The sequence below is a fragment of the Talpa occidentalis genome, unplaced genomic scaffold (assembly GCF_014898055.3).
Source record: "Talpa occidentalis isolate TD23 unplaced genomic scaffold, MPIMG_talOcc4v2.1 talOcc4.9, whole genome shotgun sequence".
Classification (NCBI taxonomy): domain Eukaryota; kingdom Metazoa; phylum Chordata; class Mammalia; order Eulipotyphla; family Talpidae; genus Talpa; species Talpa occidentalis.
Window position 1 is genome coordinate 28596493 of NW_023605305.1, and position 27736 is coordinate 28624228.

The 27736-nt window shown below is 37.8% G+C and overlaps 1 protein-coding gene and 1 long non-coding RNA gene across 5 annotated transcripts in view; one reads left to right on the forward strand and one right to left on the reverse strand.

The window, feature by feature from the left end:
- The window catches only part of PIK3R3 (phosphoinositide-3-kinase regulatory subunit 3), a 60991-nt gene that overhangs the window by 10488 nt on the left and 22767 nt on the right, over nucleotides 1-27736 (reverse strand). Inside the window, exons 2-7 of one of the 2 annotated variants that reach the window (XM_037501078.2) lie at nucleotides 21260-21368; nucleotides 19143-19241; nucleotides 7579-7759; nucleotides 7068-7193; nucleotides 3474-3616; nucleotides 517-693 (exon numbers count right to left, since the gene is read on the reverse strand). In XM_037501078.2, coding sequence (XP_037356975.2) covers nucleotides 517-693; nucleotides 3474-3616; nucleotides 7068-7193; nucleotides 7579-7759; nucleotides 19143-19241; nucleotides 21260-21368 — 835 coding nt within the window. Of the gene's footprint in view, nucleotides 1-516; nucleotides 694-3473; nucleotides 3617-7067; nucleotides 7194-7578; nucleotides 7760-18638; nucleotides 18735-19142; nucleotides 19242-21259; nucleotides 21369-27736 lie in introns of those variants that run through there. The other variant, XM_054691284.1, reaches the window with a different exon arrangement.
- LOC119237096 (uncharacterized) lies at nucleotides 505-26633 on the forward strand. Of its 3 annotated transcripts, XR_008550257.1 has the most exons (6): nucleotides 505-554; nucleotides 4032-4174; nucleotides 8129-8165; nucleotides 8936-9066; nucleotides 15272-15375; nucleotides 26462-26633. It is a non-coding gene; the product is annotated as an uncharacterized LOC119237096 (long non-coding RNA). The 3 variants fall into 3 exon arrangements; XR_005123190.1 differs by lacking the exon at nucleotides 8936-9066; XR_008550258.1 differs by lacking the exon at nucleotides 4032-4174.

Sequence of the window (27736 nt, forward strand, 5' to 3'; positions counted from 1 at the left end):
TTTCCCTAATAGTTAAGAGTTGGGTTTTACTCCTCAGGTCAAATTATCTTTCATGCCTGCTATAACACATTTCTATTATTTAAATACAGGATTTCTTTTCTTAAATATAAAAACCCTTAATAGATTGTTCTGTATATGTATTTGTAATCCCCCATTATTAGTTTCCTTCTCTCCGCCCCGAAGGGTAATTTCTATTTCTATGGTTCTACCATATAACCAACAATTCTGGTTTTTGTGTTTCAGGCAAACATTAAACTGTACTTTTTAAGCTATATCACTTTGCTCATACCACAGCCACTTTCTGAGATTTCCAAAGCATCTGAATAGATTTGAGTCCCTCATCTGGTTAGCCATACCCACTGACTTTTGGTAAACTCTGGTACTCTCTACTACTAACAAACAGGATTGCCTTTTTAAGTTCTTAAATTGAAATCTCTTCCTCTACCTCTAATGTCTTCAATACTGTTAGTGATCTGGTACTGGTGTTTCCCTCCCACACAGACCCAGACTACTTACACAAGATGCTGATCTCGGATTTTGCGCAGCTGGATCAGGTCAGGTTTGATACTATTCATTTTTTTATCTATTTCCCGGTTATCCAAAGCTTGTTTCTTCAAATCCTGCTCTAGGCGCATTTTGCTATCATGAATCTCACCCAGACGTGACTTCAATTTGTCATAATTCATCATAATTCTGTGAAAATATTTGACATATTTAAGCTAAAATAGGAACTAAGCAGAAGCATTCTATAGTGTGAGTATATTCCAAGTATCTTAAGTGTGGTGAACATCTGTTGGTTTTGCCTGGCCCGGTATCCATTCCCATTCTCTGGTAATAGCACCCCTGATGTTTGCTGTTGGTAAGGGTTCCCTGCCCCCATCTCAGATTCTTGGGTTGACATCCACACAATCACAATGAAAATATTCTATTCCATCCCATCCCTACCCTCAGGTCACAGTGACTGGATCAGAAATGAAACAATAATAATAATACCTGAACTGATCTAGTGAGAGTAAATTCTAGAACTTTTTCTAGAACTCTTGTAAACAAATTCTCTCCACTGTGATTGCTAAACTATGAATATGCAATTCCAGGGCCATGAATGAACAAATAAAGCTGTTTGTATAATATTTAACAGGTAGTACAATATAGCAGTTAAAAGCTATAGATTTGTAGTCAACCTGTCTCAAGTCTAAATCTCTGTCCTGCCACTTACTGTGTGGGTAGTTAAGTTTTAAGTTCTCTGTGCCTTCATTTCCTAATCTGTTAAAATAGGTACCTACAGTAGTATCTCAGTTATTATAATTAAATATGGTAATACAGGTAAAAGGACTAGAACAGTGCCTGGCATCCTCATAAACATTTGGTAGGTGATAGCTACAAGCCTTTCAGTTTTACCCTAAAACCTTTTAGGTAACAACTATCCACATTATTCATTTGTCTCTCAATAACAATGATTTTATGTTACTATTATCATATGCTACTTTATCTACCTTTGCAACTAAACTATAAGTTTTTTCCTATTCATTAATAATAATTGCCATCTGGGCCTCCCCTGTGGCGCAGCAGTTGAGCGCTGGGTTGCGAAGCTGCCTGCAGCCTCTGCAGTGCCGGTTCGATCCCTGGCTGTTCCCCGGCCACCAGAGGAGGGTTCCACATGGCGTGCAGACCTCTCCTGCCACCCACTGCTCCCCTCAGCAGTGTGCTTCGGTCCTTCTGCCTGCTCTACTCCCCGCTCTGGCTCTGGTGAATTCTCTCACCCTCCCACGCTTCTGACTGTACCCAGTGCTTGTATAAATAAATAAATAATTCTTTAAAAAATAAAAATAAACTAATAATTGCCATCTGGACCTCCCTGGTGGCACAAGGGGTTAAGATGCAACCTGTGAAACTGTCTGCAACCGCTGCAACACGAGTTCGATCCCCAGCCCCAGAGCTACCCACATGGAACAGCAGACTTCTCCTGACTCGCCCGCTGCTCCCCTCAGCAGTATATTTCAGTCAGTCTGCCTGTTCCGTTCCCCACTCTGTCTCTGGTGAATCCTCTCACCACCCCCCACACTTCTGGCCTGTACCCCAGTTCTTGTATGCATAAATAAATAGATATTTAAATAATAATAATAATTGCCATCTATTGAGACATCTGAAGACTAACTGCCATTTGTTGATGCCATGTACCAAGTGTATGAGTGTACACACATATGAATAGGTAAATCCCTTAATTCTCTCAGCACTTCAACAAGATATTACCGATAATTTAAGAAACTCCCAAAATCACACAGCTAGTAAGTGGTAAATATGGAATTCAAGCCTAAGGTTTTAACCACTAGACTACATTGTCTCACAGCACTTAACCCTATACTTACGCACATAACTTAGAGCTGATATGAGAAATAATTTTGCTTTTCCCTGGCATGATTAATTTTTCTTTATTATCCACTTTTTCACTCCTCAAAACAGTTACCTGACTCAGTCTTCTAAAACTCCCTAAATTTGCTTTGATCCAGGCTTCCAATTCCTTTGAGTTGCCAGATTCAAGACTTTTCGTACTGATCACTTTCTCTGAGTAAACTTATTCTTAGCATCTACCCTCAACTATACACTTAATCTTCCCAAATCCTTTCTGTACCTTGAATTCCAAATCCAAATAACCAGCTGCCTGTCTCCTGGACAACTCCTTTTGGATTTTCACAGGAACCTCAAATCATTGGCTCCAATGTTGAACGCTCATCATATACTTCCTATTTTGGTAAATAATTCATCCTTTAATCACTCATATCAGAAATCTAGGAGTAAATGCTGACTTCTCCCATGACTATCATGTGGTTAGGCATTAAGTCCTCAGTTTCCTATAAACTCCTCTTCCTGTCCTGTCATTGCTCTGGTTCAGGGCCTCATCATCTTTTTGCCTGATAACCACAAAGACTGCAGTGACCTGCAACAGTCAGGGTGATTCTTCCTGTCCATGGTCTTATTCTACTCAATTTATTCTATCAAAGTTGATTTTCAGTTCAACAAATATTCAGTGAGCATCCATTATGTGTTATCAGGCACCATAATAGGTGCTGGAACTAGCAGGGAAAATAAGCCACAGTCTTTACTCTCAACAAACTCATAGTTTTAGTGGGTATGACATTCGGTAAATGTTACAGTAGGGATCAGGACAAGATGCTGTAGAGGTATAGACCAAAAAACCCCAAACCACTTTAGAGAATCAGGAGTGATTTTCTTGGAAAAGTCATGTCTAAGCTGAGTCCTAAGTGATGAGCAGGAGTTAACAATTTAGGAGGATGGGGTGGGGGGAATGCAGAAGAGAGGAGGTTCAGTTTGGTGCCGTTTGCAGAAACAGTTAAGTGGTTCCATATGGCATGACTATGAAGTTTGAGGAGATAAAAGCAGACAAAACAGAGATCATAAGGGAAGGAAAGAAGTCTTGTTTCACTGGTGCACCTGGAGTTATTAGGTAGATTTACCGTTCAATTTCTTTTTCATTCCCCTCTCTGCGAAATCGCTCAATATATTCTTTGCTATGTTGTTCCTGTGTGTGACACTGCTCTTCAAATATTTTAATTGTTTCATTAAAAGCTTCAATTGCAGTTCTCTTCATCTGTATTTCCTATAGGAGAGGAAAAAGAAAGACAAATCTTATTATCTATTTTTGTAACCTTGATCTTAAAACAAACCATAATTGTAGTTACAATTCCATTTCAGACTGAATTAAAAGGCTAAAATCTTTACTGAATTCCTACCTCTATTACTTAATACAGAATATATTTGAACCCAAAAGAAGAGAAAAATACCTATTATCTGAAATATAGCTGAGAACCACTGGAAGACCACTTAGTTTGCTAAGGAATTTACCCTGAAAGCCTTGAAAACAAAGATAAACTCTGCCTTTATACCTACTGAAGTGCTGTTCCCAAAAAGTGCTGAGGGAGCAGATGTAGCAGAAGAGTCCATGCACCAATGTGCAAAACTTATTTCTAGAACAACCCTGTAAAGTCTATTTATTCTTACTTTCATTTCTAAAGGATGCAGTTTTCCAAACAGATTCATCAGTAGATTAATCTGATCAGAAGCAGACAGCAGAAGAGGAAGAGTACCTGCTAAAATCAGATACACAAAGACCACTAAGATGAAAAACCAAAAACTCCAGCAGGGTAAATCCAGCAGGGTAAGCCATTCAGCACCAGGATAAACAGTCCCATATATTTTGATGAGATATGAGACTATTAGTAAGAGAGTAGTATTTGAATCACAGTTTCCCTAAAATCTTCAGAGGTTAAATGTTATTCATTTTACTTTAGAAAGCCAAGATATACATATAAAGTTCTAGAAAGATTACTATCCTGAATGTTTACCACTTAAAAAGTTTTAGTCCTGATAGTATATAATTCCTCAACTACCCAGTACCGATTAATTTCAACAAATGATTATTGAGAATCCACTATCTGAAAAGTACCATGTGGTGATAAAGAGACTCATAAAATAGGGAGACTGCCCTTCAGGATTCAATATACACATGTGAAATAGATTCTAAACTATGATAAGGTTTGTTTTCATATCATGGTGAGGCAATCAAGGGGACCAAATTACTTACTGCTTTACAGAGGAGGCAACGTATGAACTAGGTCATAAAGACTGGGGCAGGGGAAGAAAATGGGAGATGTTCAGCAATCATTAATTGCTCAAAAGGGTGAGAACATAAAAGGATTAGCAGATAACGGAGGCTAGAACTTTGTGATATTCCATATAGTTGAGGTTACATCATGTATATCAGATAGGATTATAAATTTATTGGAATGCCAATATCTAAATATTTAGCTATGGTTAGAGGACACAGTCAAGATGGCAACAATGTCTGGACTGGGTGCAGAGGAAGGACTTCCACTGGACAGCATCAATGGTGCTGCAGATGACAGTTCATGATGTTACAAATCGAGGTAAGAATGAGGACCTGGAAAGAGATGAGAAGGTGTCTCTGCGTGGGGAAGAAGTTGCTCAGTACGGGGGCATATATAAGGTTAGTCGAGAACCATGGAAGAAACAGTCTCCATATCTGACGATCTCCCATATCTGAGATGGGCTTTGCTAGAATTGTTAAGTGCGGTTATGGCTGGGTTGTGAGGTCAGCAATGCTGGTGCTGAATGAGCAAAAGAGGGAGCAGTAGGAAGCAAACTAAGAACTATAAAAGGAGCTTAGATCATATAACATCCTATAGGCTACTGTTAGGGCTTTAGTTTTTACTGCATAAGATGGTGAGACACAAGAGGGTTTTGAGTAGAATTATATCTATCTTGTGTTTTAAAAAGTTCATTATAGCTGTTGGACTGAGATGAGACCATTCAAAGTGGGAGAGGTAAAAGTAGAAAGAACAGTTGGAAGACTATATTTATTTTTATTTTTATATAGCACTACATCAACAACTCTACCAGCCTTTGCTAGTGCACATGGAAAGTTTACCAAGATAAGGCAAGTGCTATGTCATCAGTCAATAAATTTCAAAAGAATATATAATCTTAAAGAATATGTTCACCTACTACAACAAAAGTAAACCACAAATAAATAATATAATATCTGTGAAAGTCCCAAATATTTAGAAATTAAACAATGCATGTGCCAAAGAATAAATCACAAGGGAAACAAGAAGATAATTAAAGCCAAATAATAAAAATACAGTATAACAAGACTTGTAAGATGTATTTTTAGTGTTACTTAGAAGGAAATTTGGGCCTCCCTGGTGGCGCAGGCAGTTAAGCGCCACACTGTGAAGCTGTCTGCAGCCTCTGCAGCGCGGGTTCGATCCCAGCCAGCCGGCGAGAATCCCACATGGCGAAGCAGACCTCTCCTGTCTTGCCCACTGCCCCCCTCAGCAGTGCATTTCGTCAGTCTGCCTGCTCTGTTCCCCACTCTGTCTCTGGTGAATCCTCTCACCCTCCCACGCATCTGTCCTATACCCTGGTTCTTGTATAAAAATAAAAATAAATCTTTAAAAAAATTTTTAAAATTTAAAATAAGAGGGAAATTTATGTTTTTCAATGGTTATATTAGAAATGTTTTAAAACTAATGAACAAAATTTCCATCTTAAGAAGCTATAAGATGAATAAATTAATTTGAAAGAAAGCAAGAGAAAGATTATAAAAACCCATGAAATACAAAAAAAACATTAGACAAAATTATTATCTACTAGAAAGGACTCAGGTTACTTTTACACTGAGAATTCACTTTGAATTTAATAGAATGAACTAATGTTACTGTAGTGTGGATTAATCAACATACACTAACGCAACTAATAAGGTGTTTAATGTATAATCTATGTTTCAAAAGAAGTACAGGAGATATCCAGTTACATATATTTTCCTTTTTTTTGAATATTTATTTTTCATGTGGAGGAACTGGGGTGTAAGCCAGAGGCTGGGGGGCAGGATTCACCAGAGACAGAGTGGGGAGCAGCACAGGTGGATTTACTGAAACACACTGCTAAGGGGTGCAGCAGGCAAGACAGCAAAGGTCCATTGCACCCCCCGGCGGGATCAATGGTGATAGCACTGAGATTTAACCCCTAGGCCATTAGGGAGGCCCCAACATGTATTTTCTTGGTCACTAATTCAAATACTTAAGTATATCCGTAACCAGTAAAAGTGATTTATGAATGAGAAAGAGATTTATGTGACCCAAGTCTCAAAAAGGCTGTTTAAAACATTAAGATAGGGCCTCCCTGGTGGCGTAGGGGGTTAAGTCTCAGTGCTATCACTGCTATAGTCTGAGTTTGATCCCCAGCCAGGGAACTAACCTACATATGGCACAGCAGACCTTTCCTGGCTTGCCATCTGCTCTCCTCAGCAGTGTATTAAAGTGGATCTGTCCGTTCTCTCCCTACTCTGTCTCTGCTGAACCCTCTCACCCCCACACTTCTGGCCTGCACCCCAGTTCTTCTATGCAAAATAAATTAATAAAAATCTTTGAAACATTAAGATAGCTAAAGATTGATAGACAAATTATATAAAATCCAGTATAACTATAAAATTGCATACTTACTGGCCTACCCAACAAAAATATACTAACCTGGGATGTTCTGGTATATTCTTCATATAGCCTATCATACTCTTTGCTCTTTTCCTGATACTGACAGTGGTACTCTTGCAATTTTTTGCCTACTGCATCAATGTTATCTTCTTTTACCAACTGATCCTTTAATAAAAAACAAAAATAAAGAAAATTAACAATTTGACTCATGAATTTTTCCACATGTATTTATTTTGAAATTGTCTTTCTACTGTAGCTTTGAGCCACTGTATTAAGCATACAAAAGTACTAAATCTTTTTATTAACACTAAGATCAATCTTTAGATAACATCAAAATAGTTACTTTATAAATTAAGAAATGAAGTATAAATAGGAAATATAAACAGAAATATTTTCATATAAGCTTAATAAATACATGCAATGAGCTGTTAAGGAACAGTTAGCCCAAAGTCCAAAAACATGTTAAACATTTATTTTTTAACTGATAAGCTTGGTAAATTAGAATCAAATGATGTCGTTAAACAATGACTTGCTAAAGAGCTAATCATACCTGTTGGTATCTGGATACAGGGTACATCAACTTCACATCAAGTTTGGGATTGTACTGAGCAAGTGATTCATGATGATAGTGGTTAATGAGCTCCACCACAGAATTAAATGTCAGAGGATCAGAAAAGCCATATTTACCATCTCGATGATAGATCTTTATTAACTTATTATTGCCTCCTTTCCTGTGAACAACAAGACAACAACTATAGATTTCCCCCCAAACTCTACTGAAGTATTGTTTTCATACTGAGATCTGAAAGCCTGGTATCATATTAATAAGCAAGTTTTACCAAGTTAATGAGGATAGAAGGGGTGAGAAGGCCTATATAATTGTGTGTGTAAACATATATATATATATATATATAATTTAAAACTATTTCTTTTGTCTATAAAATAAATATCTTGGTTTCTGAAGGTCTTGCCAGCTGACCTACAGTACCAACAAATTTAGCAAAAGTAATCACTTAAGAAAAATAACTTATAGAAGTAAACTGTGTCTTTTGTTTTCTGAATAGATTTCCTAATTTGAATTTTACCAATTTTTTTTTCAGGAAGAATAAAGGCAACCTCTCTGGGAACATAGTGTAGGTAAGTCATCACATGTGTGTTCGAAAGGAAGCAGAAGCCATCTCTCTACGAAGGGGGATGAGAAACATTTGTCTCTAAACAAATCACCTAGACACTCAAGGTTTTATTGTTAATATATAATTAATTCCTTGAATGATTTATAACTGAGTAATGTAGCACTTGACAATATTTTGTCTTTTATATTTGCTTGTAATTCTTGGAAGCAACTTTCTTTATGCCATCACAATATGTAAGTGAGTCAACTGTTTTATAAAGTATAGCCATTTATATTAGATGGATATAATCTTATGTTTGAATAGTTTAGAATATTTTTGATTATTGAGTCATATAGAGAGGTTCCTTTAAAAATAATTTATAACCAGGGCCTCCCCGGTGGCGCAGCGGTTGAGCGCTGGGTTGCGAAGCTGCCCGCAGCCTCTGCAGCGCCGGTTCGATCCCCGGCTGCTCCCCGGCCACCGGAAGAGGGTCCCATATGGCGCGCAGACCTCTCCTGCCGCACGCTGCTCCCCTCAGCAGTGTACTTTGGTCCTTCTGCCTGCTCTGCTCCCCTCTCTGGCTCTGGTGAATTCTCTCACCCTCCCACACTTCTGACTGTACCTAGTGCTTGTATAAATAAAAAAAATAAATCTTTAAAAAAAAAAAATAATAATTTATAACCAAAGCTTAAAATGGCAACATTTTTTAAGTCCCTTAAAGTATAATCTAAAACCAGCAGATTGATTCATATCATAACAAAATATTGCATCATTCCCACTCAACTCTTTTTACAGCAGCATGAAGACTTAGCATGAAAAATACACCTTGCTACCTCTTTATACCATGCTGTCACTCATGAAAAAGGTGTGGAAGGTCAAACACAATAGGTCTGAATCTATGGATGGATTTAAATAACGCTTAGAAGGTCAGTATGTAGATGGATGAAGAACTTAAGTATATGGAATGGACTTAAGCAGAGTACTAAACTAAGTGAGAGAGCTGACATAGCAAATATGTGGGGGAAAGTTTTTCAAGCAGAGAAAACAGCAAATGCAGAGTCCCTGAGGCAGAAGCACATTTAATATGTTCGAGGAACAGCAAGGACATCAGCGATGCTAGGGCTGAAAGAGCAAAAGGGAGGGCCTCCCTGGTGGCGCAGCGGTTGAGCGCTGGGTTGCGAAGCTGCCCGCAGCCTCTGCGACGCCGGTTCGATCCCTGGCTGCTCCCCGGCCACAGGAGGAGGGTCCCACATGGCGCGCAGACCTCTCCTGCCGCCCGCTGCTCCCCTCAGCAGTGTACTTCGGTCCTTCTGCCTGCTCTGCTCCCCGCTCTGACTCTGGTGAATTCTCTCACTCTCCCACGCTTCTGACTATACCCAGTGCATGTGTAAACGAACAAACAAACAAACAAATATAAATAAATAAAAACATGCCTCTTAAAAAAAAAAAAAAAAGAATTCTTTTTAAAAAAAAAAAAAAAAAGAGCAAAAGGGAGTAGTAAAAAGCAAACTAAGAAATACAAAAGGAACTTAGCTCATATAACATCCTGTTGGCCACTGGTAAGGGCTTTGGTTTTTACTGCATAAGGTGGGGAAACAAGAGGGTTTTGAGCAGAATGATATCTATCTTGTGGTTTAAAAGTTCATTATAGCTTCTGGACTGAGAAGAGACCATGCAAAGTGGAGTAAAAGTAGAAAGATCAGATGGAAGATTAATTAAATAATCCAGGCAAGAGGTTACGGCATCTTGGAAAAGAGGCGTAGCAGTGGAGATAATAAGAGATCAGGGGATTCTGAATATGTTTTGAAGAGCTGGCAGGATGTGCTGATGGCTCGCATATGGGTATGAGAGAAAAAGACAAGATAAAGATGATTTGAAGGTTTTTATCTTAAGCAATTAAAAGAACAGAATTCTCACTTATTCACTTGATGAAATGAAGAAGGGTCTATAAAAGAATAAATTTAAAGGGGAAAATCATTTTGATTTTAGACATGTTGAGATGCCTAGCAAATATCCAAGTGAAGATGATGACCTATCAACCTACTTGAAGAGTCTAAAGTTCAGGAGAAAGGTCTGGGCAAGAAATCTAAAATCAGGAGTTGTCAGTCTACAGATGTTATTTAAAGATAAGTATAGCTGAATAAGAGGTGAGATCCAAGGTCTAAATTCTGGGACATACCAATGTTTACTGGTCAGGGGATAAGAATCAACAAAGGAAACCAAGAAAGAACAATTAATGAAGTAAGAGAACTAAGAGCATGGTACCCTAAAAAACTATTTTTACACAAGCATTTCAACAAAAATGGAAGTAATCAATGGATTCAAGATCTTGGGAACTGGCAAAGAAGAGATCACTATGAGATCCTGACTAAATGGTTTCAGTGGAATGGTAAGGATGGGAGGCTAACTGGAATGGATTAAAGAGAATTAAAAAAAAAAAAAGAGGAAGAAGAAATGCCTATAGACAACTGTCTAGGGAAATAATGCTGCAAATGGGAGCAGAGAAATAGAGAAGTAACTAGAAAGAGACATAGGCCTGGATCTCAGTAGAGAAACAAAAACTGTTAAAAGAAAGGACAATCCCTGACCAGGGAGCTAACCCAAATATGGGGCAGTGGATCTCTCCTATATTGCCCGCTGTTCCCCTCACCAGTATATTTCCATAGATCCACCTGTTCTGCTCCCCACTCTGTTTCTGGCAGATCTTCTCATCCCCTGCACCTCAAGACTACATGCCAGTTCTTCTATGCAAAAATAAAGAAAGAAAAGAAAGGATAGATAGTGCCTAGGATGATATCCCTGAGTAGATTAGAAGGATGGGTTGGGATCCAGGACACAAGCAGAGAGGTAGAACCTGGACAAGAAAATGAATAATCATTCACTGGAATAGGAAAGAGGCGAGTATTTACATTCAGATAAATATGTGGATAACCATGACATTTGGAACAAAAGGGAGTTAGATATCATCTCACTGTTTGCATGCACTCAGGAAGCAACTTTTTAAAGTTGCTTTAAGGGCCTTCCCGGTGGCACAGCGGTTGAGCGCTGGGTTGCGAAGCTGCCCGCAGCCTCTGCAGCGCCGGTTCGATCCCCGGCTGCTCCCCGGCCACTGGAGGAGGGTCCCGCATGGCGCGCAGACCTCTCCTGCCACCCGCTGCTCCCCTCAGCAGTGTACTTCAGTCCTTCTGCCTGCTCTGCTCCCCTCTCTGGCTCTGGTGAATTCTCTCACCCTCCCGCGCTTCTGACTGTGCCCAGTGCTTGAATAAATAAATAAATACATAAATAAATCTTTAAGTTGCTTTAAGTTAAAGGGGGGAAGAAGAGTTGTTGATGTGAGAGAAAAAAAACATGAAATTGTCATCTAAGAAAGTGGAAGGGCAATGGTTTGTGGAAATGCAGTTAAGCTGGGCAGTACTAAAAGGCCCACTTATGATTAATAGTCAGAAATTTAAAGTATGACTGGTATGTGTGGTATATTTTTCTTCACATTTAACAGCGCAAGTATAGACAATAGATGAAAAGTTCAATTTAATAAGTGTTGGGATATACTTAGGTGGCTACTCAAGAGAAAGGAGCAAGTTTGTTGAGTATATATATTCACAGGGGTAATTTAATAATGGATCAAGGACTCTAAAGCAGAGAAAAAGGAAAATGAAGACATGATGGAACTGAAGAACAGTTAATTTTTAATTATAGTCTCTCTCTCTCTTACTATAATCTTTCTGAACAGAAGAATCATGCTATTCCTTTTGATATCCTAGCACCTGTCCCAATGCCTAGCATATAGCATATTCCTAAAGATTTGTTAACTATCCAGATTTTCTTCAATGAATACTATTTACTGATTTTTTAAAGAATTATTTATTTATGCATACAAGAACTGGGGTACAGGCCAGAGGTGCAGGGGTGAGAGGATTCACCAGAGACAGAGTGGGGAACAGAACAGACAAACTGACTGAGATACACTTCTGAAGGGAGCAGCAGGTGAGACAGGAGACGTCTACTACGCCATGTGGGTCAGCTCATGCTGCTGTGGCTGCAAACAGCTTCAAAGTGCTGCGACTTGGGCCTCCCTGGTGATACAAGGGGTTAAGATGCAACCTATGAAGCTATCCGCAGCCACTGCAGCATGAATTCGATCCCCGACCAGGGAGCAACCCACATGGCGCAGCAGACCTCTCCTGACTTGCCCGCTGCTCCTCTCGGCAATATATTTCAGTCAGTCTCCTGTTCTTTTCCCCATTCTGTCTCTGGTGAATCCTCTCATCCCTCACACCTCTGGCCTGTACCCCAGTTCTTGTATACATAAATAAATAAATCTTAAAAAAAAAAGTGCTGCAACTTAACCCCTTGAGCCACCAGGGAGGCCCTATTTACTGATTTTTTTTTTTAAAGATTTATTTATTTATGCATACAAGTACTGGGGTACAGGCCAGAGGGGTGTGTGTGGGGGGAGTGAGAGGATTCACCAGGGACAGAGTGGGGAACAGAACAGGCAGACTGACTGAAATACACTGCTAAGGGGAGCAGTGTGTGAGTCAGGAGAGGTCTGCTGCACCATGTGGGTTGCTCCCAGCCAGGGATCAAACTCATGCTGCAGTGGCTGGTGATAGCTTCATAGGTTGCGTCTTAACCCCTTGCACCATTAGAGAGGCCCCCTAATTACTGATTTTTTTAATCATTATTGAATTGACCTACTTCTTCACCCCCCTACTCTCTAAAGTCTGATTTTATAATCATTCCTTTCATTTGAGGGTTGCCAATGACTTAGCAAATTCAATCCCTGCCCCCTCTGTCTACCTGAGGCTCCAAAATCAGTGTCCTTGCATCTTCTGTTCCCTCTCCCTGGAACACTTTTCTGGTTAGCTCTTTTTAATCTTTCTGTTTTCAGACATCACATCCTCAAGGAGACCCTCCTCAACTACCTTACATTTTCTTTCTTCACATTCCCTATCATAAAACCTTATGTATTCCCTAGACAGTACTTCATAACACTGATCTCATTTCTTTTTCAGATGTTTATTTTGTCTCCCTGCCTTCACTCATGACATGTTTATCATTTCCTTTTCCTAGTACAGTTCTGAAAACATTGTAGGAACTCAAGAAATATTAAATGATAATTAAATCCTATTCTAGATTATCATTAACTCTCAATTCATATAGCCTTCTAATGCTTTACTAGTGTCTATCCATATTTATTCTTTGTGTTCAAATAATCTAATCATATAACTTCCCTGCTGAAAAAAATGCAATGGTTTCCCCTAACAACCTATACTATTAAATACAAACTCCAAATTTCAAAATTCAAGGTCCTTTTCAACATGACCCTCTTTCAACCTTCTATCCCCTACCTTTTTCTTTTTTGCAGACTTTACCTTTAACCAAATGGGGCTGCATTTCAGAACGTTTCTACAGTTTTTGGCCTCCATATCTTTGTTCCTCTTGTTACCAAATCCTGCACCCTCCTCTCCCACTTTTTATATATCCAAACCTATTCCCTTCTTCAACATAAATTGCAATGCTATTTCTTCCTTGATATAGACAGCTTTCTATATCATCTCAATAAGCTATCCATTTTCCTCCTTTGAGCCCCCAAAGCACAGTTTGAACTTCTTGTGTCATTTCAGTTTAAGTCAAAGCACTTTTCTTATATACCCCTTGCCCTTACTAGACTATGTGTTCCTTAAGACAAAAGTTTTAACTCATACTTAGGTTTTGCAGTCACTAGTACTGAGCACTGTGAATTTCTTAAATTGAATTAAGGCTATCACTTTTCTGCATGGCAAAATCTATGAAGGTGCAGCTTGATTGTCATTTCCTCTGAGAAACTTTCTCATTATTTTTCATCTATTTATTCCTTCCTTCTTTCAGATACTTACTGAATATCTCTGTCATGTCAGACCTTGTACTAGATACATGAAAACTTTAAAACATTCTTATCAATGCCCAGGAAGTGTTACATAACAAATGTAGTACATACTTACAATAGAATATTAATCAGCTTTAAAAAGAAATTCTGACATATGCTATAGTATAGATGAACCCCAGAAACAATATTCCACATGAAATCAGCCAGACACAAAAAGATAAATATTGTATGATTCTACTTACATGAGGCACCCAGAATAGTCAAATAGTCTTTCACAGAGACAGAAAGTAGAACAGTGATTACCAGGGATTGGAAGAAAGGAAGAAAAGGAAGAACTCTAATATAACACTTAGCATACTGCATGAGGTATAATACATATGTGTCTCAACTATCCATCATTACACATTTGAATTGTGAACTCTTAAGGGTAAAACCAAGTCTTTTTTTTTTTTTTTTTAAAGATTTATTTATTTATTTATACAAGCACTGGGTACAGTCAGAAGCGCGGGAGGATGAGAGAATTCACCAGAGCCAGAGCGGGGAGCAGAGCAGGCAGAAGGACCGAAGAATACGCTGCCGAGGGGAGCAGTGGGTGGCAGGAGAGATCTGCGCGCCATGTGGGACCCTCCTCCGGTGGCCGGGGAGCAGCCGGGGATCGAACCGGCGCTGCAGAGGCTGCAGGCAGCTTCGCAACCCAGCGCTCAACCGCTGCGCCACCGGGGAGGCCCTAAAACCAAGTCTTATTCACGTACATGCCCCTGGTTCTAGTACAAATTCCAGGACAAAGATAATCCTCTGAACTCTATAGTTGCACAATAATACTATAGGAAGGTATAGTATAGCATCAAAAGGAAGATACTAGCTTCCTACAACTGAAAGATCAAATGGAAAACCATCTGAAAAATGCTATCAGGAAATTCTCACATCTGGAGAAATCCAGCTGAACCATGGACTATTAAAGATCCCTGCCAGCTACAGATCACAGTGATCCTAGAGTAGGAGTCAGTGAGTAGAACCCCTGCTGGCCTTTGTTCCTAAAAAACATGGCAACTTCAAGTAAATTAACTAAGGATTTGGATTATTACATAACTTTGTTGATAAAGTAGCCTTGCGGTTTAAGGATTGACTCCCATTTTAAAAGGAGTTCTAGTGAGGGTAGAATGCTATCAAACAGCATCACATCCTACAGAGAAACCTTTTGTGAAAAGACAAGTCAATCTATGTGGCAAACTTCATTGTTGCCTTACTTTAAAAAATTGCAGGCACCTCCCCAACCTTCAACAACTACCAACCTCATTAGTCAACAGCCATCAACATCAAGACAATATCCTCCACCAGTAAAGACTACAACTTACTGAAGGCTCAGGTAATGATTAACATTTTTTAACAATAAAGTATTTCTTTAATTAAGGTATGTACATTTTTTAGCCATAATGCTATTGCACATTTAATAGACTGCCATATAGTTTAACTATAAACTTTATGTGCACTGGGAAACCAAAAAATTTGTGTGACTCATTTTATTTCAATATTCACTTAATTGCTGTAGTCTGTAACCAAATCAGCAATATCTCCAAAGTGTGCATCTAATCTAGACACTGCGATATAGCAATGATTGTTTACAAGTCTCTAATCTCCGAGAATTTATTCTAATGGTTTGAGATAGACAAGGTGGTAGAGGAGAAAATACTAAATAGTTAGTTTCCATGTAGAGAAGTAAATTGAGGCAATACTGAACGGCTACTGTTGATTGAGTGGTCAAAGAACACCTGAAGAGGTAAGCATACATGCAGCGGTCTGAATGACAAAAAAGGAACCAATTATGCAAAGATCAGAAAGAATAAACAGCTATTGTGAACAGCTGATGAAACAGCTATTACAATGGCTGTAAGGCAGGAATAACTTGTCTGAGATACAGAAAGAATTGAGGGATTGATTGTAATGGGGAGAGCGGAAACAGATGAGGGAATAAGTAGACTGAGACCTACATCTTGAGGTCAAATAGAGTAAGTGAAATAAAATCCAAATTCTTTACCTTATGTGCAGTAGGGAAGATCTGTAGAGTTCTAAATAAAGGAGCAAGCAGACTCAGATCTTAAAATGATCTGGGTGCTGTGCAGAAAATGGTCAAGAGAGGTAGGGAAAATTAGAAGTTAGAAGACACTGCGAGGTCTGATAGAAGGTGACAACAAAGGAACAAGCGAAACAGGGGAGGGAAGAGCACAGGGACTATGGTGATGGTTCAAGGTGATGTGGTAGTATGGGGACACCTGAGGGGAGAAATCAAAAACTGTACAAAAGGGCCTCCCTGGTGGCGCAGCGGTTGAGCGCTGGGTTGCGAAGCTGCCCACGGTCTCTGCAACGCCGGTTCGATCCCCGGCCACCGGGAGAGGGTCCCACATGGCGCGCAGACCTTTCCTACCGCCCGCTGCTCCCCTCAGCAGTGTACTTCGTCACTCTGCCTGTTCTCTCCACTCTGGTCTAGTGAATTCTCTCACCCTCCTGCGCCTCTGACTGTACCCAATGCTTGTATAAATAAATAAATAAATCTTAAAAAAAAAGGAAAAAAAACTGTACAAAAAATAAACAATGTAAGAAAATAAAGTTTAATCAATTTTTTTTAAAAAAAGAGCAATCAAATGGTAGTGAATTAGATCTGGATGGTAGAGATGAGTGAAGAGATTTCAAATATAGATTTGGAGTAGAGTTAGTAGGACTTGTTTAGTGATGAATGGGATGTGGGGGTGAGAGAAATAGAGGAAAAGGATGTGTAGCTTGAGTAACTGTAGAGATGGTGATTCCATTTCAAAAAAAAAAGTAAAGACTAGAAGATAAACAGTTTGGATAGGGGTAGTTGGATGAGGATTCAAGAATTCCTCTTTGGCCTTGTTAAAATTAGCATGCCCCCTAGTTATCCAAGTGACAAAGTCAAGCAGGCAACTGGCTGTATGCACCTGGAGTTCTAGAGATCAGAGCTGGAGAAGAGATTTATGAATCGTTATCACTTAGATATTAAAGTCGCAGAATAGGGGCCTCCCCTCGTGGTGCAGGCGGTTGAGCGCAGCGCTGTGAAGCTGTCCTCAGCGCCGGTTCGATCCTGGCTGGCTGGCGGGGGTCCCACATGGCACCGCAGACCTCTCCTGTCTCGCCCACTGCTCCCCTCAGCAGTGTATTTTGTCAGTCTGCCTGTTTTGTTCCCCACTCTGTCTCTGGTGAATTCTCTCACCCTCCTGCGCATCTGGCCTGTATCCCGATTCTTGTATGAAAAAATAAATAAATCTTTAAAAAATAAATAAATAAAGTCGCAGGATAGGACAAACTCATCTTGGAAGAATGAATACAGAAAAGAGAAGAAGGCCCAATCTGAACCCTGGACAAATTAACATTTAGATATTGAACAAAGAAACGTCCTAGAATTAAGAAGAGTGTGGTTTTTTTTTTTAAAGATTTATTTATTTATGCATACAAGAACTGGGGTACAGTCTAGAGATGTGGGGGGAGGGATGAGAGGATTTACCAGAGACAGAGTGGGGAACAGAACAGGCAGATTGATTGAAGTACCCTGCTGAGGGGAGCAGCAGGCAATACAGGAGAGGTCTGCGGCACCATGTGGGTTTCTTCCTGGCCCGCCGGGGATCAAACTTGTGCTGCAGAGGCTGCGGATTGCTTCATAGTGCGGTGCTGAACCCCTTGCACCACCAGGGAGGCCCCCAAGAAGAGTGTGGTTTTATAGAAATCAAAAAAATAAGTTGTTTCTAGGAAAAAGTGTCTATGACCAATGATGTTAATAGGTCGGGTAAGGTAAGAGAGAAGTGGTCATTAGTTTTAACAGTCTCTGTTGAGTGGCAGAGACAGAAGGCTGAATGACTAGAAACAGACAAAAAACTGTATTGAACGAATCAATGTAGAATGTATAAGTCCAAAGATATTAATTTTTAATATTTTTTAAAGATTTATTTTATTTATGTATACAAGAGCTGGGGTATACACCAGAGGTGCAGGGGGTTGAGAGAATTCACCAGAGACAGAGTGGGGAGCAGAACAGGAGGATTATCTGAAATACACTGCTGAGGAGAGCTGCAGGCGAGACAGGAAAGGTCTGCTGCTCCCTGTTGGTTAGCTCCGTAGTTGGGAATCAAACTCATGCTGCAGTGGCTGCTGATAACTTCACAGTACTGAGACTTAACTCCTTGTGCTACCAGGAGGCCCTTAATTTTTAATATCTTTAACAGAAACTGATATAATGACTCCAAATTTCTAGCATAAATGTGGAAAGACAGCAAAAAGCCAGATAAATCTGGATTGGAAAATATCCTCTGAAACTTACTAGCTATGTGTCTCTAGGCAAGTTTCTTAATTGGGTTAAGTTTCAGTTGCTTTCACTTAGAAAATGGAAATAATAAAAACTGTACCTCATAAGTTTATTGTGAGAAATAAATAAGATACTGCACAATGAGTTGTCATTGTTCATTATTATTATTTTCTTTAGATAATACCACTTTAAAATCACAAGATTTTATTATATTAGACTATTTAAATTGTTTAAATGTGGAAATCTCAAACAGCTTCCCTAATCTTTCTACATGTATGCCTCATCTCTAAAAATGTAAAAAGTAATCTACCACTTACGAGAATCTAATATGCCCATATAAACAGCATAACAGAATTGCTTTATCTTCTACAATCCTCATCAACCTAAGTTATGTTGAGTTTACTTTCTGAAGTCTGCATTGAGAAAAACAATATATTAGATGGATATATATAGTTATAGATACATATGGATATAATATATATAATGTAGAGTTATTATAGATTCCCACATATTAATAACCATAGGTTATATCCATAACCTCTCCGTTACTCATAAGGTCAACAGTATAACTTTAACTTCCTAACACACTTGGGGATTTTAGCCTTCTCATCTTATTGCTACATAAAAATAAAAATTGTTGTCAATTTTATACAAGACATTTAAATATTTAATACACAAAAAATAGTTAACCAAACAACTCAAAACTATGTATCTATTAAATAGATATGAAAAGATATCTTTAAAGATTTAAATAAAACACAAATATTTGTATACTGAAAAATTATGCTAATAGAACACTAGCCATGATGAAAAATACTCACCGTAGTGTCAAAGTATAATCTCCTTGCATTTTTGTTGAGGCATCTCTGACCAAAAAGGTACCATCTGGCATGTCCCGTAATTTGTCATTTACCTCCTCCCTAAAGAACAGAATTATAGAAAAATGGAAATAAAGAAGTGTCCATTGTTCTTTTCACACATTGTGAGTAAAGCTACTTGGGAGATGAGTAATATCTAAGGTTATAGAATCATGGGAGCCTGCAGAAGTCATATAGTTTCTACCCTAGGTATGTTTTTTTCTGTTTTGATAATGCATTCTAAGGAAGAAGTAATTGCTTTTCAAATTTCTAGATTTCAACTATATGCATTTTAAGGAATATAATGCATTCTAAGGAAGTATAATGCATTCTAAGGAAAAACTATTTGCTTTTCAAACTTCTAGATTTCAACTATCTATATGGGATAGTGCTCCTATTAAACTTTAGGGCATCCATAGGCAAATGTGAGTTTATAGTTTCAGGAAAAACTAGCAATTGTTTAGAAAGAAGGTTAAATTTAAGCAACAGTGGCAACTATGCCTGAGTAGAGAGGTAAAAATTTACTAAGTTTATAACCTTTCAATACAATGTTCTCTTAATTTGAATTTATACTGCTGACAAATTCCTTCTGCAGAGTTGGCTTAGGACTTTAAGTAAAAACAACACAACACTCAAAGGAAATGTCAGGACATAAAAGATGTTGGAATTAAAGATATCTTAAACTATAAATTAGATGGTATTTAAATATAATAGATAATCTTATCACACAATGCTAAAATATATTTTTCTGATCAATTTTAATATATTATCATCTTAAAAGATTAAACACAGAATTATCATAAATTAATAATGCTACTTCTGGGTACATACCCAAAAAAAGTGGAAGCAGGGACTCAGACAAATGTTTATATAGCAATGTTCATAACAGCATTATTCACAATAGCCAAATTCTGAAAACAATCCAATGTTCATCAAAGTCAAATGTCCAGATGAATAAATAAATTTAAATTGTGTGTGTGTATATATATGTATATATACTCCATTATATATGTATATATACTCCATTATATATATTATACATATAATATATATAATGGAGTATTATTTAGCCTTAAATAGGAAAGACATTTTGACACATGCTGCAACATGGATAAACCCTGAAGACATTATGCTAAGTGAAATAAGCCATCGCAAAAGGGAAAATACTGTTATGATTTTACTTATATGAGAGTTGTCAAATGCATAGAAATATAAAGTAGAATGGAGGTTGCCAGAAACTGGGAGAATATGAGGAAAGGGGATTTAGTGGATTAATGAATATTTAATGAGTACAGCTTCACTTTGGGAAGATGAAATAGTTCAGAGATGGCTAGCAGTATTATCTAAGTAACAAGGGGGAATATACTTTCTGCAATTGAACTGTATATACATTTAAAGATGGTTAAAATGATAAGAAAAAAAGGAAGTGCCAATTTGGTAATGGAGGAGAACAGACAAGAAAAAAGGAAGAACAAACATATTGAATATATCATCAATATCATCAACCTGGAATCTGAGCTGGCAGAAATAGATAGTCTTATAGGAACAAGAAAGCACAATATTAAAATTAAATATGTGTGTGTATCTCCTTCCCTAGATTCAAATTTTTCCAAAACCACATTTTACCCAAAAAAGCTATATGGCATAGAGTCCAGTTTCTCAAAATGATGTATGCGAAGGGTGCATCAAAATTGCCAAGGGATGTTGTTTAATAGATTCCTAGGTCCTACTCCAATTGATTATTGTGCATGCAAAAATTGTGGAACCATTATCTTAGAGAAGGGTAAGGAAAATTAAGTACCTATAATCTATCCTAAAACACATGTAACTATACTAAATGTTTACATTTCATTTATTCAGAAATTTATCCTCAGTATAGTATTAAAAGTCGTAGCCACTTCAAATCTTAATTTGAAGATTTCCTTTGTGGGAAGAAAAGCATTTAGAAACTTTTAGAATGTTCTCATATATTTTTATAATGGTAATCCTTAATGACAATTAGTGGGGCATTAAAATATTTTAACTACTAATTCTCAAAATATTTTAAAATATATATTCAATTATAGTAACATTCTAGTTACCTTGAAATATCCCCCCAATACCATTCTGCATCCTGAAGAGAAACAGAACTGTCCTTCATCCCATTTGTAATGGCTGGAGTCATTGGCTTAGGTGGCTTTGGTGGAAGAGCTAGAAAAGAAATTAGTATTATTTTATAGATGTAAATTATTTGTTTTCTAATTTCCTCAGTGAGGAACAGCTCATTAATCAATGTATATTAAGATTCAAATAATTATAAGTCAAATTGTTATTTTATGATAAATGTTAAACATCACACAAATGACCCCTTTTTGGAACTCTACCAACAACTGCCTGAAAAGTAAAAATTTCAAGTCATTTAAGCTTTTTTCCTTCTTATAAAATACTGATTTTTAATTCTGAAAAAATGTCTAAGAAAACTTCATTGTCTCTCAAAAGACAAGGTTAAGGCCACTCACAAACATTTTAGTCCAAAATCATTAAGAGGTCAGTATAGGTATGATAGCCAAGAGTTGGTGTCAGAACCCAAAGCAGATAAGGAAACACTATGACCATAGAGGAGGCAGCAGCTTGAGTAGGGTGAGGAGGGGATTCTCATGGGGACAGCCAGGCATGGGGTGCTGAACCTAAGTAATAAGGGCTGTATAAGTAATATCACAGAGTAATGGATTCCAAGCCAATAAGGACACAGTCCTCAATGTGAGCACCCCAATGCAGTGGGCAAAACCAGTAAGGGTGAAAACTGTTTCAACTTGGGCAGGAGATGGAAGGTGACAGGGGAAATGCAGTAATTAGCTGTAAGAAAGTACAGACATGAGTCAAACAAGTAACTACTATTAAAGATATTGAGGGCTAGTTTCTCATAGTCTAAAATGGAAGTTACAAACATGGAAAAGTTTCTTTTTGCTGATGCTATTCTGCTGCCATCAGGCTCTGTCCTGTCATCTCTTTGAGACCGAAATTGTAGAATGGTGATTCGGGAGTGATATTTGAGGTTGATATGGAGATTCCCAAGCAATCTATGACTATCAAGACCATACTAGAAGATTTGGAAATGTATGATGACAGAGATGATGACCCAAGACCATACTGGAAGATGTAGAAATGTATGATGAAGGAGATCATGATCCAGATGTTAATGAAGTTTTTTTACTAAGTTCACTCAATGGGACACCCACTATAAGGATGACCCTCATCCTGAGGATGAGTACAAAGAAAAGTAAATAGATGACCACCCCGCTTTACCAAGGAACACTTTTAAACTAATTCTGGCTACAAAATACTCAGACACCAAAGACTTGCTTGATGTTTCATACAAGATTATTGCCACTATCATCAAGGGGAAAACTGAGGAAATTTCTAAGACCTTCAATATAAAAATCACTTCACTGAGTAAGAGGTAGCCCAGGTACACAAAGAGAACCAGTAGTGTAAAGAGAAGTGAAATTCTGTGTCTGACTGTAAAACTATAAAGATTGATCTAAATACTAGTTGCACTGCTCTATAATTATTAATGTTAACACAAATACAGCAGCAAATCAATTATATCAGCAATTCATTCCATGTGTTTGAAATTAGATTCCAGACCTATGACTTGAGTTTCTTCTAGTACGATCAAAAGTTTGTTTTTTCTTTGTTTTCAATAAAAATGAACTACAGGTTCTCTAAAGAAAGTGACATTTTAGTTTTTTCCTGGTTTTGTAAAGGAGTTCTGCCTCGTTTATTGTTCAGTTAACTTTAATGGCCTTTTAAAAGTTACCGTTGTAAATAAAAGCAACTTTCAAAAAGTTTTCTAAAATAAAAAATATATATGGAAAATAAGTGAAAAGAATGAACCATCTGGTTTGGACTGAATTGCAGCTATTGATGTGAACTAAAACATTTCAATAAGTAGACAGATGTAAATGTACATATAAGAAATACAATTATTCCCTATCTCTGTGCCCTGAAAGGTCCTGGCATCTGCAGTACCACAATATGCACACCTAGGACCAAAGTCTTGGTTCTAATGTGATTCTCTATTAAAAGAAATGAAGGCTCTTTGGAGAAATGGTTGATTCCAGAGAAGTACCAAATTGACCTGGAACTGATGTTGTGCCAAATAGTGAGCGCTCCAAGAATGAGGGGCTATGACAAACGAACAATGAAGCTAAAGGGGCTCCCGCTACCAAATCAGGAACAATCAGAGCATTAATATAATAATAGTATGGAAATATAAGTCATTAAACAAAATAGAAATCCCTGTGTTTGTGCAGATAAAAATAACTTAATGAAAAACTGAAAGATTAATGAGAAAGAGAACTTATATAATCTCAAAGGGCCTTCCCACAAAGTGCTTATTAATCACAAAAGCAAAAAGACTAATATAAGCCTAGCAAATGCCATCTTAATCAAGTAATCAAGGTTAATACTACTAATAATGGTGAAATCATGGGCCCCCAATAGGATGCATGAAGAAGGGCATAACAACACTTCTGATACTCATAACAAATACTCCCAAATAGAATCCAATCATTAGGAAATACCAGACAAAGTAAGACTGAGAGACAGCCTACAAATAACTTGTGCGATCTTCAATAATGTCAAGTGAAAGACTAAGGAACTCTTGCAGACTGAAGACTAGAGAGTCATGACAATTAAGTGCAATGTGTGTTTCTGGATTGGATTCTTTTGTTATACAGGACATCACTGAGACAATAAATAAAACTTGAATGGGATCTGAGGATGAGATAGTAGTAATGCATCAATGTTAATTTTCTGATCTTGATGACTATATTGTGGCTATATTGGAGAATGTTCTTGTTTGTGAGAAATAAACGCACATGTTTTAACATAGGCATCATGCTGACAACTTACTCTCAATGGTTCAAAAAAATCTATACTTGCAACTTTTCTGTAAGTACTGTATTTGTACTGTACTTATAACTTTTCTGTAAGTTTGACATTGTTTCCATTTAATAAAAATTAACAACAACAAAAATCAGAGACAACCCTGACAGAAAAGGGAAACAATGTATGTTTCTTAAAACAGAAAGTATTTCCAGTCAAATAATGTTCAACAGGGCATCAAGATAATAAGTGGTGAAAGAACAGTCTTTTTAATAAATGATGCTGGACCAACTGGTTATCTACATGTAAAAGAATGTATCTGGTTAGAACCAGATACATTCTGAAAGAGTTAGAAAGGGTTCTAACACCATATGCAAAAATTAACTCAAAATGGATCAAAGACTTAAAAGAGCTAAAATTATAAAACTTCTAGAAGAAAACACAATTATACCTTCATGACCCTGGATTAGGCAATGGTTTCTTAAGATATGACACCAAAAGCATGAACTATGAAAGAAAATAAATTGAACTTCAGGGCCTCCCTGGTGGCGCAAGGGGTTAAGTCTCAGCACTAGGAAGCTACTGGCAGCCACTGCAGCATGAGGAGCTAACCCACATGGCGCAGCAGACCTCTCCTGTCTCGCCCGCTGCTTTCCTCAGCAGTGTATTTCAGACAATTCTCCAGTTCTGCTCCCCACTCTGTCTCTGATGAATCCTCTCTCTCACACACACCCCAGCACCTCTGGTATACACCCTAGCTCTCGTATGCAAAAATAAATTGAACTTCATCAATTTTTTTAAAAAATTTGTGCTTCCAAGGATACCATCAAGAATGTGAAAAGACAACTCACAGCATGGTAGAAAGTCTTTGTAAATCACATATCTGATTTTTTTTTAAATCTATAATACAGGGCCTCTATAATACAGGGCCTCCCTGGTGGCTCAAGCAGTTAAGCAACGTGTGCGCTATGAAGCGATCCGCAGCCTCTGCAGCAGGAGTTCACTCCCCAGCCGGCCAGGGAGCAACCCATGTGGTGCAGCAGACCTCTCCTGTCTCACCCGCTGCTCCCCTCAGCAGTGTATTTCAGTCAGTCTGCCTGTTCTGTTCTCCACTCTGTCTCTGGTGAATCCTCTCACCCCCGCATCTCTGGCCTGGACCCCAACTCTTGTATACGTAAATAAATAAATCTTTTTTTAACAAAATCTAAAATACACAAAAACCTCTTAAATTTAAAAAGATAAATGACCAAACTGAAAATGGGCAGAAGATCTGAGTAGACATTAGACATTTCTCCAAAGATTATACAAATGGCAAATAAAGACATGAAAGATAGATACTCAATGTCATCAGTCATCAGGGAAATGAAAATCAAAACCACAATGAAACACCATTTTACGCATTAGGTTGACTATAATCAGAAAATAACAAGTGTTGGTGAGGATGTGGAGAAACTGAAACTCATATATTGCTAGTAGTACTGTAAAATGATGTAACTGCTTGGAAAGCAGTCTGACAGTTCTTCAAAAGGTTAAACAGAGTCACAACCCAGCAATTCAATCCTAGCTATCTACTCAAAGGAATGAAACATACATCCACATAAAAACTTATAAATGAATGTCCATAGCAGTATCATTTATAATATCCAAAAAATGGGGAAAGAACAAATGTTCATCAAAAGAGGAATGAATAAATAAAATGTGGGATATGTCCATCTAATGGAGTATTATTCATCAGTAAAATTAAATATTCTATAACATGGGTGAACCAAGAAAACACTAAGCTAAGTGAAAGAAACCAATCACAAAATACATTATTATATGATTCCATTGTCCAGAATAGGCAAATCTTTAGGGACAGAGAGTAGATTAATGGACGTCCAGGGCTGAGGCTTATAGGGAAAAAGGGAGTGGCAATTAATGTGTGCAAGGTTTATTTTTTGGATAATGAAATGTTCCAAAGTTGCTTGTAGTGACAGTTGCACAATGCTATGAATACACTAAAAACTACCAAATCACATATTTTAAGTGGGTGAATTGTGTGATATGTGAATTATACCATAATTTATTGTTTACAAAAAATATACTGAACTTCTGAAATTATTACATAAGGGGAGAGTTTTTTATAATTCATACCCTTTTTCTAAATGGTTATTTATTTATACCTATCTTGTTTGAAAAGGATTTGATGTGGCTTATGAAAGTAGCTACAGTTGGAAGTGTAATTTTGCAAAATTTAAAATGGTCCTACTTATCCACATACACGGATTAACAGTTTAAACTTGTGCTACACAAAGCACTGTGCTATAGCTATAAAAGATACAAAGATATTCCCACCACTCAAAAGAACAAATCTACAGGGAATGACTCATTGAAACACCTAACCATAATATTCAACAAAATTATCTTTTATAAAGATAAAAGCAAAGTGTAACGGAAACTCAGCAAAGCAACAATTGATCCTCTCCTGGGGAAACTTCAAGTTCAAACATGAAGCGTCTCAAACCCAGTCCTCACGGATTGAAGTGCTATGACCAACAAGGCCTCCAAAGAACCTCCTTGGAAAAGCAGGTGAGTTACACCCTAATCACCAAAGGGAGTCACAGTCTTGCTATTGTCTGCATCCCTTCCCTGGAGGAGCCCTATACTGAACTGAGTTGACCAGGCCACATGTAGAAGCTACTATTTATGGATAATGATAGTTCACTGATTACTCTACCACCAACAAACATATAATGACCATTTCACATCTATTACAGAGGGTTGCCCACAGCCTCCATGTATCCTGCCTTTCTTATCTGCAGAAATATAAGAATAAAGTGATTACAAAGAAGTTCCTACATAAAGTTGCTAAAGAATAAAATGAACTATACAATCTGAAATTAATGTAATATACCTGTTTCTATATTTTTGTCTATCATTTAATGCATATATTAAATATTTACTCCTGTGTCCTAGAAACTAGAAATATAGCAGTGAACTAGATCAATATAATCCCTATACTTAAGAACTTCATAGTCCAAAAGGATAAATTTAAAGATAATTCATTATTCCTAAAATCATGGGAATATTCAAATTTAGGTCTACCAAACCAACACTGTGTTCAAACTAAATGTTTTGCTTTCTTTGGTAACTGCTCTCCACCCCCATGTAAATCACAGAACTTAGTTAGCAAAGGTAAATAAAAATTTTTTTTTAACTTTTTTTTTTTTATAAAGATTTTTTATTTATTTATTTATTTGTACAAGCACTGGGTACAGTCAGAAGCGCGGGAGGGTGAGAGAATTCACCAGAGCCAGAGCGGGGAGCAGAGCAGGCAGAAGGACTGAAGTACACTGCTGAGGGGAGCAGCGGGCGGCAGGAGAGGTCTGCACGCCATGTGGGACCCTCCTCCGGTGGCCGGGGAGCAGCCGGGGATCGAACTGGCGCCGCAGAGGCCGCGGGCAGCTTCGCAACCCAGCGCTCAACCGCTGCGCCACCGGGGGGGCCCTAAAGGTAAATAAAAATTTATCTTAACCTTCTAGTTACATGGAGAGAAGCAGATTTCTATCTATGTCATTTTCAAATTATATCATAAATAAAGGTAAAAAAATTCCTAATCACATGAATTTTAAATAAGTTAAGTAGAACACATTGAGAGAGAAAAGCTAATTAAGATATGTTAGTCAGGGCTTCCCCCGTGGCTGGCGCAG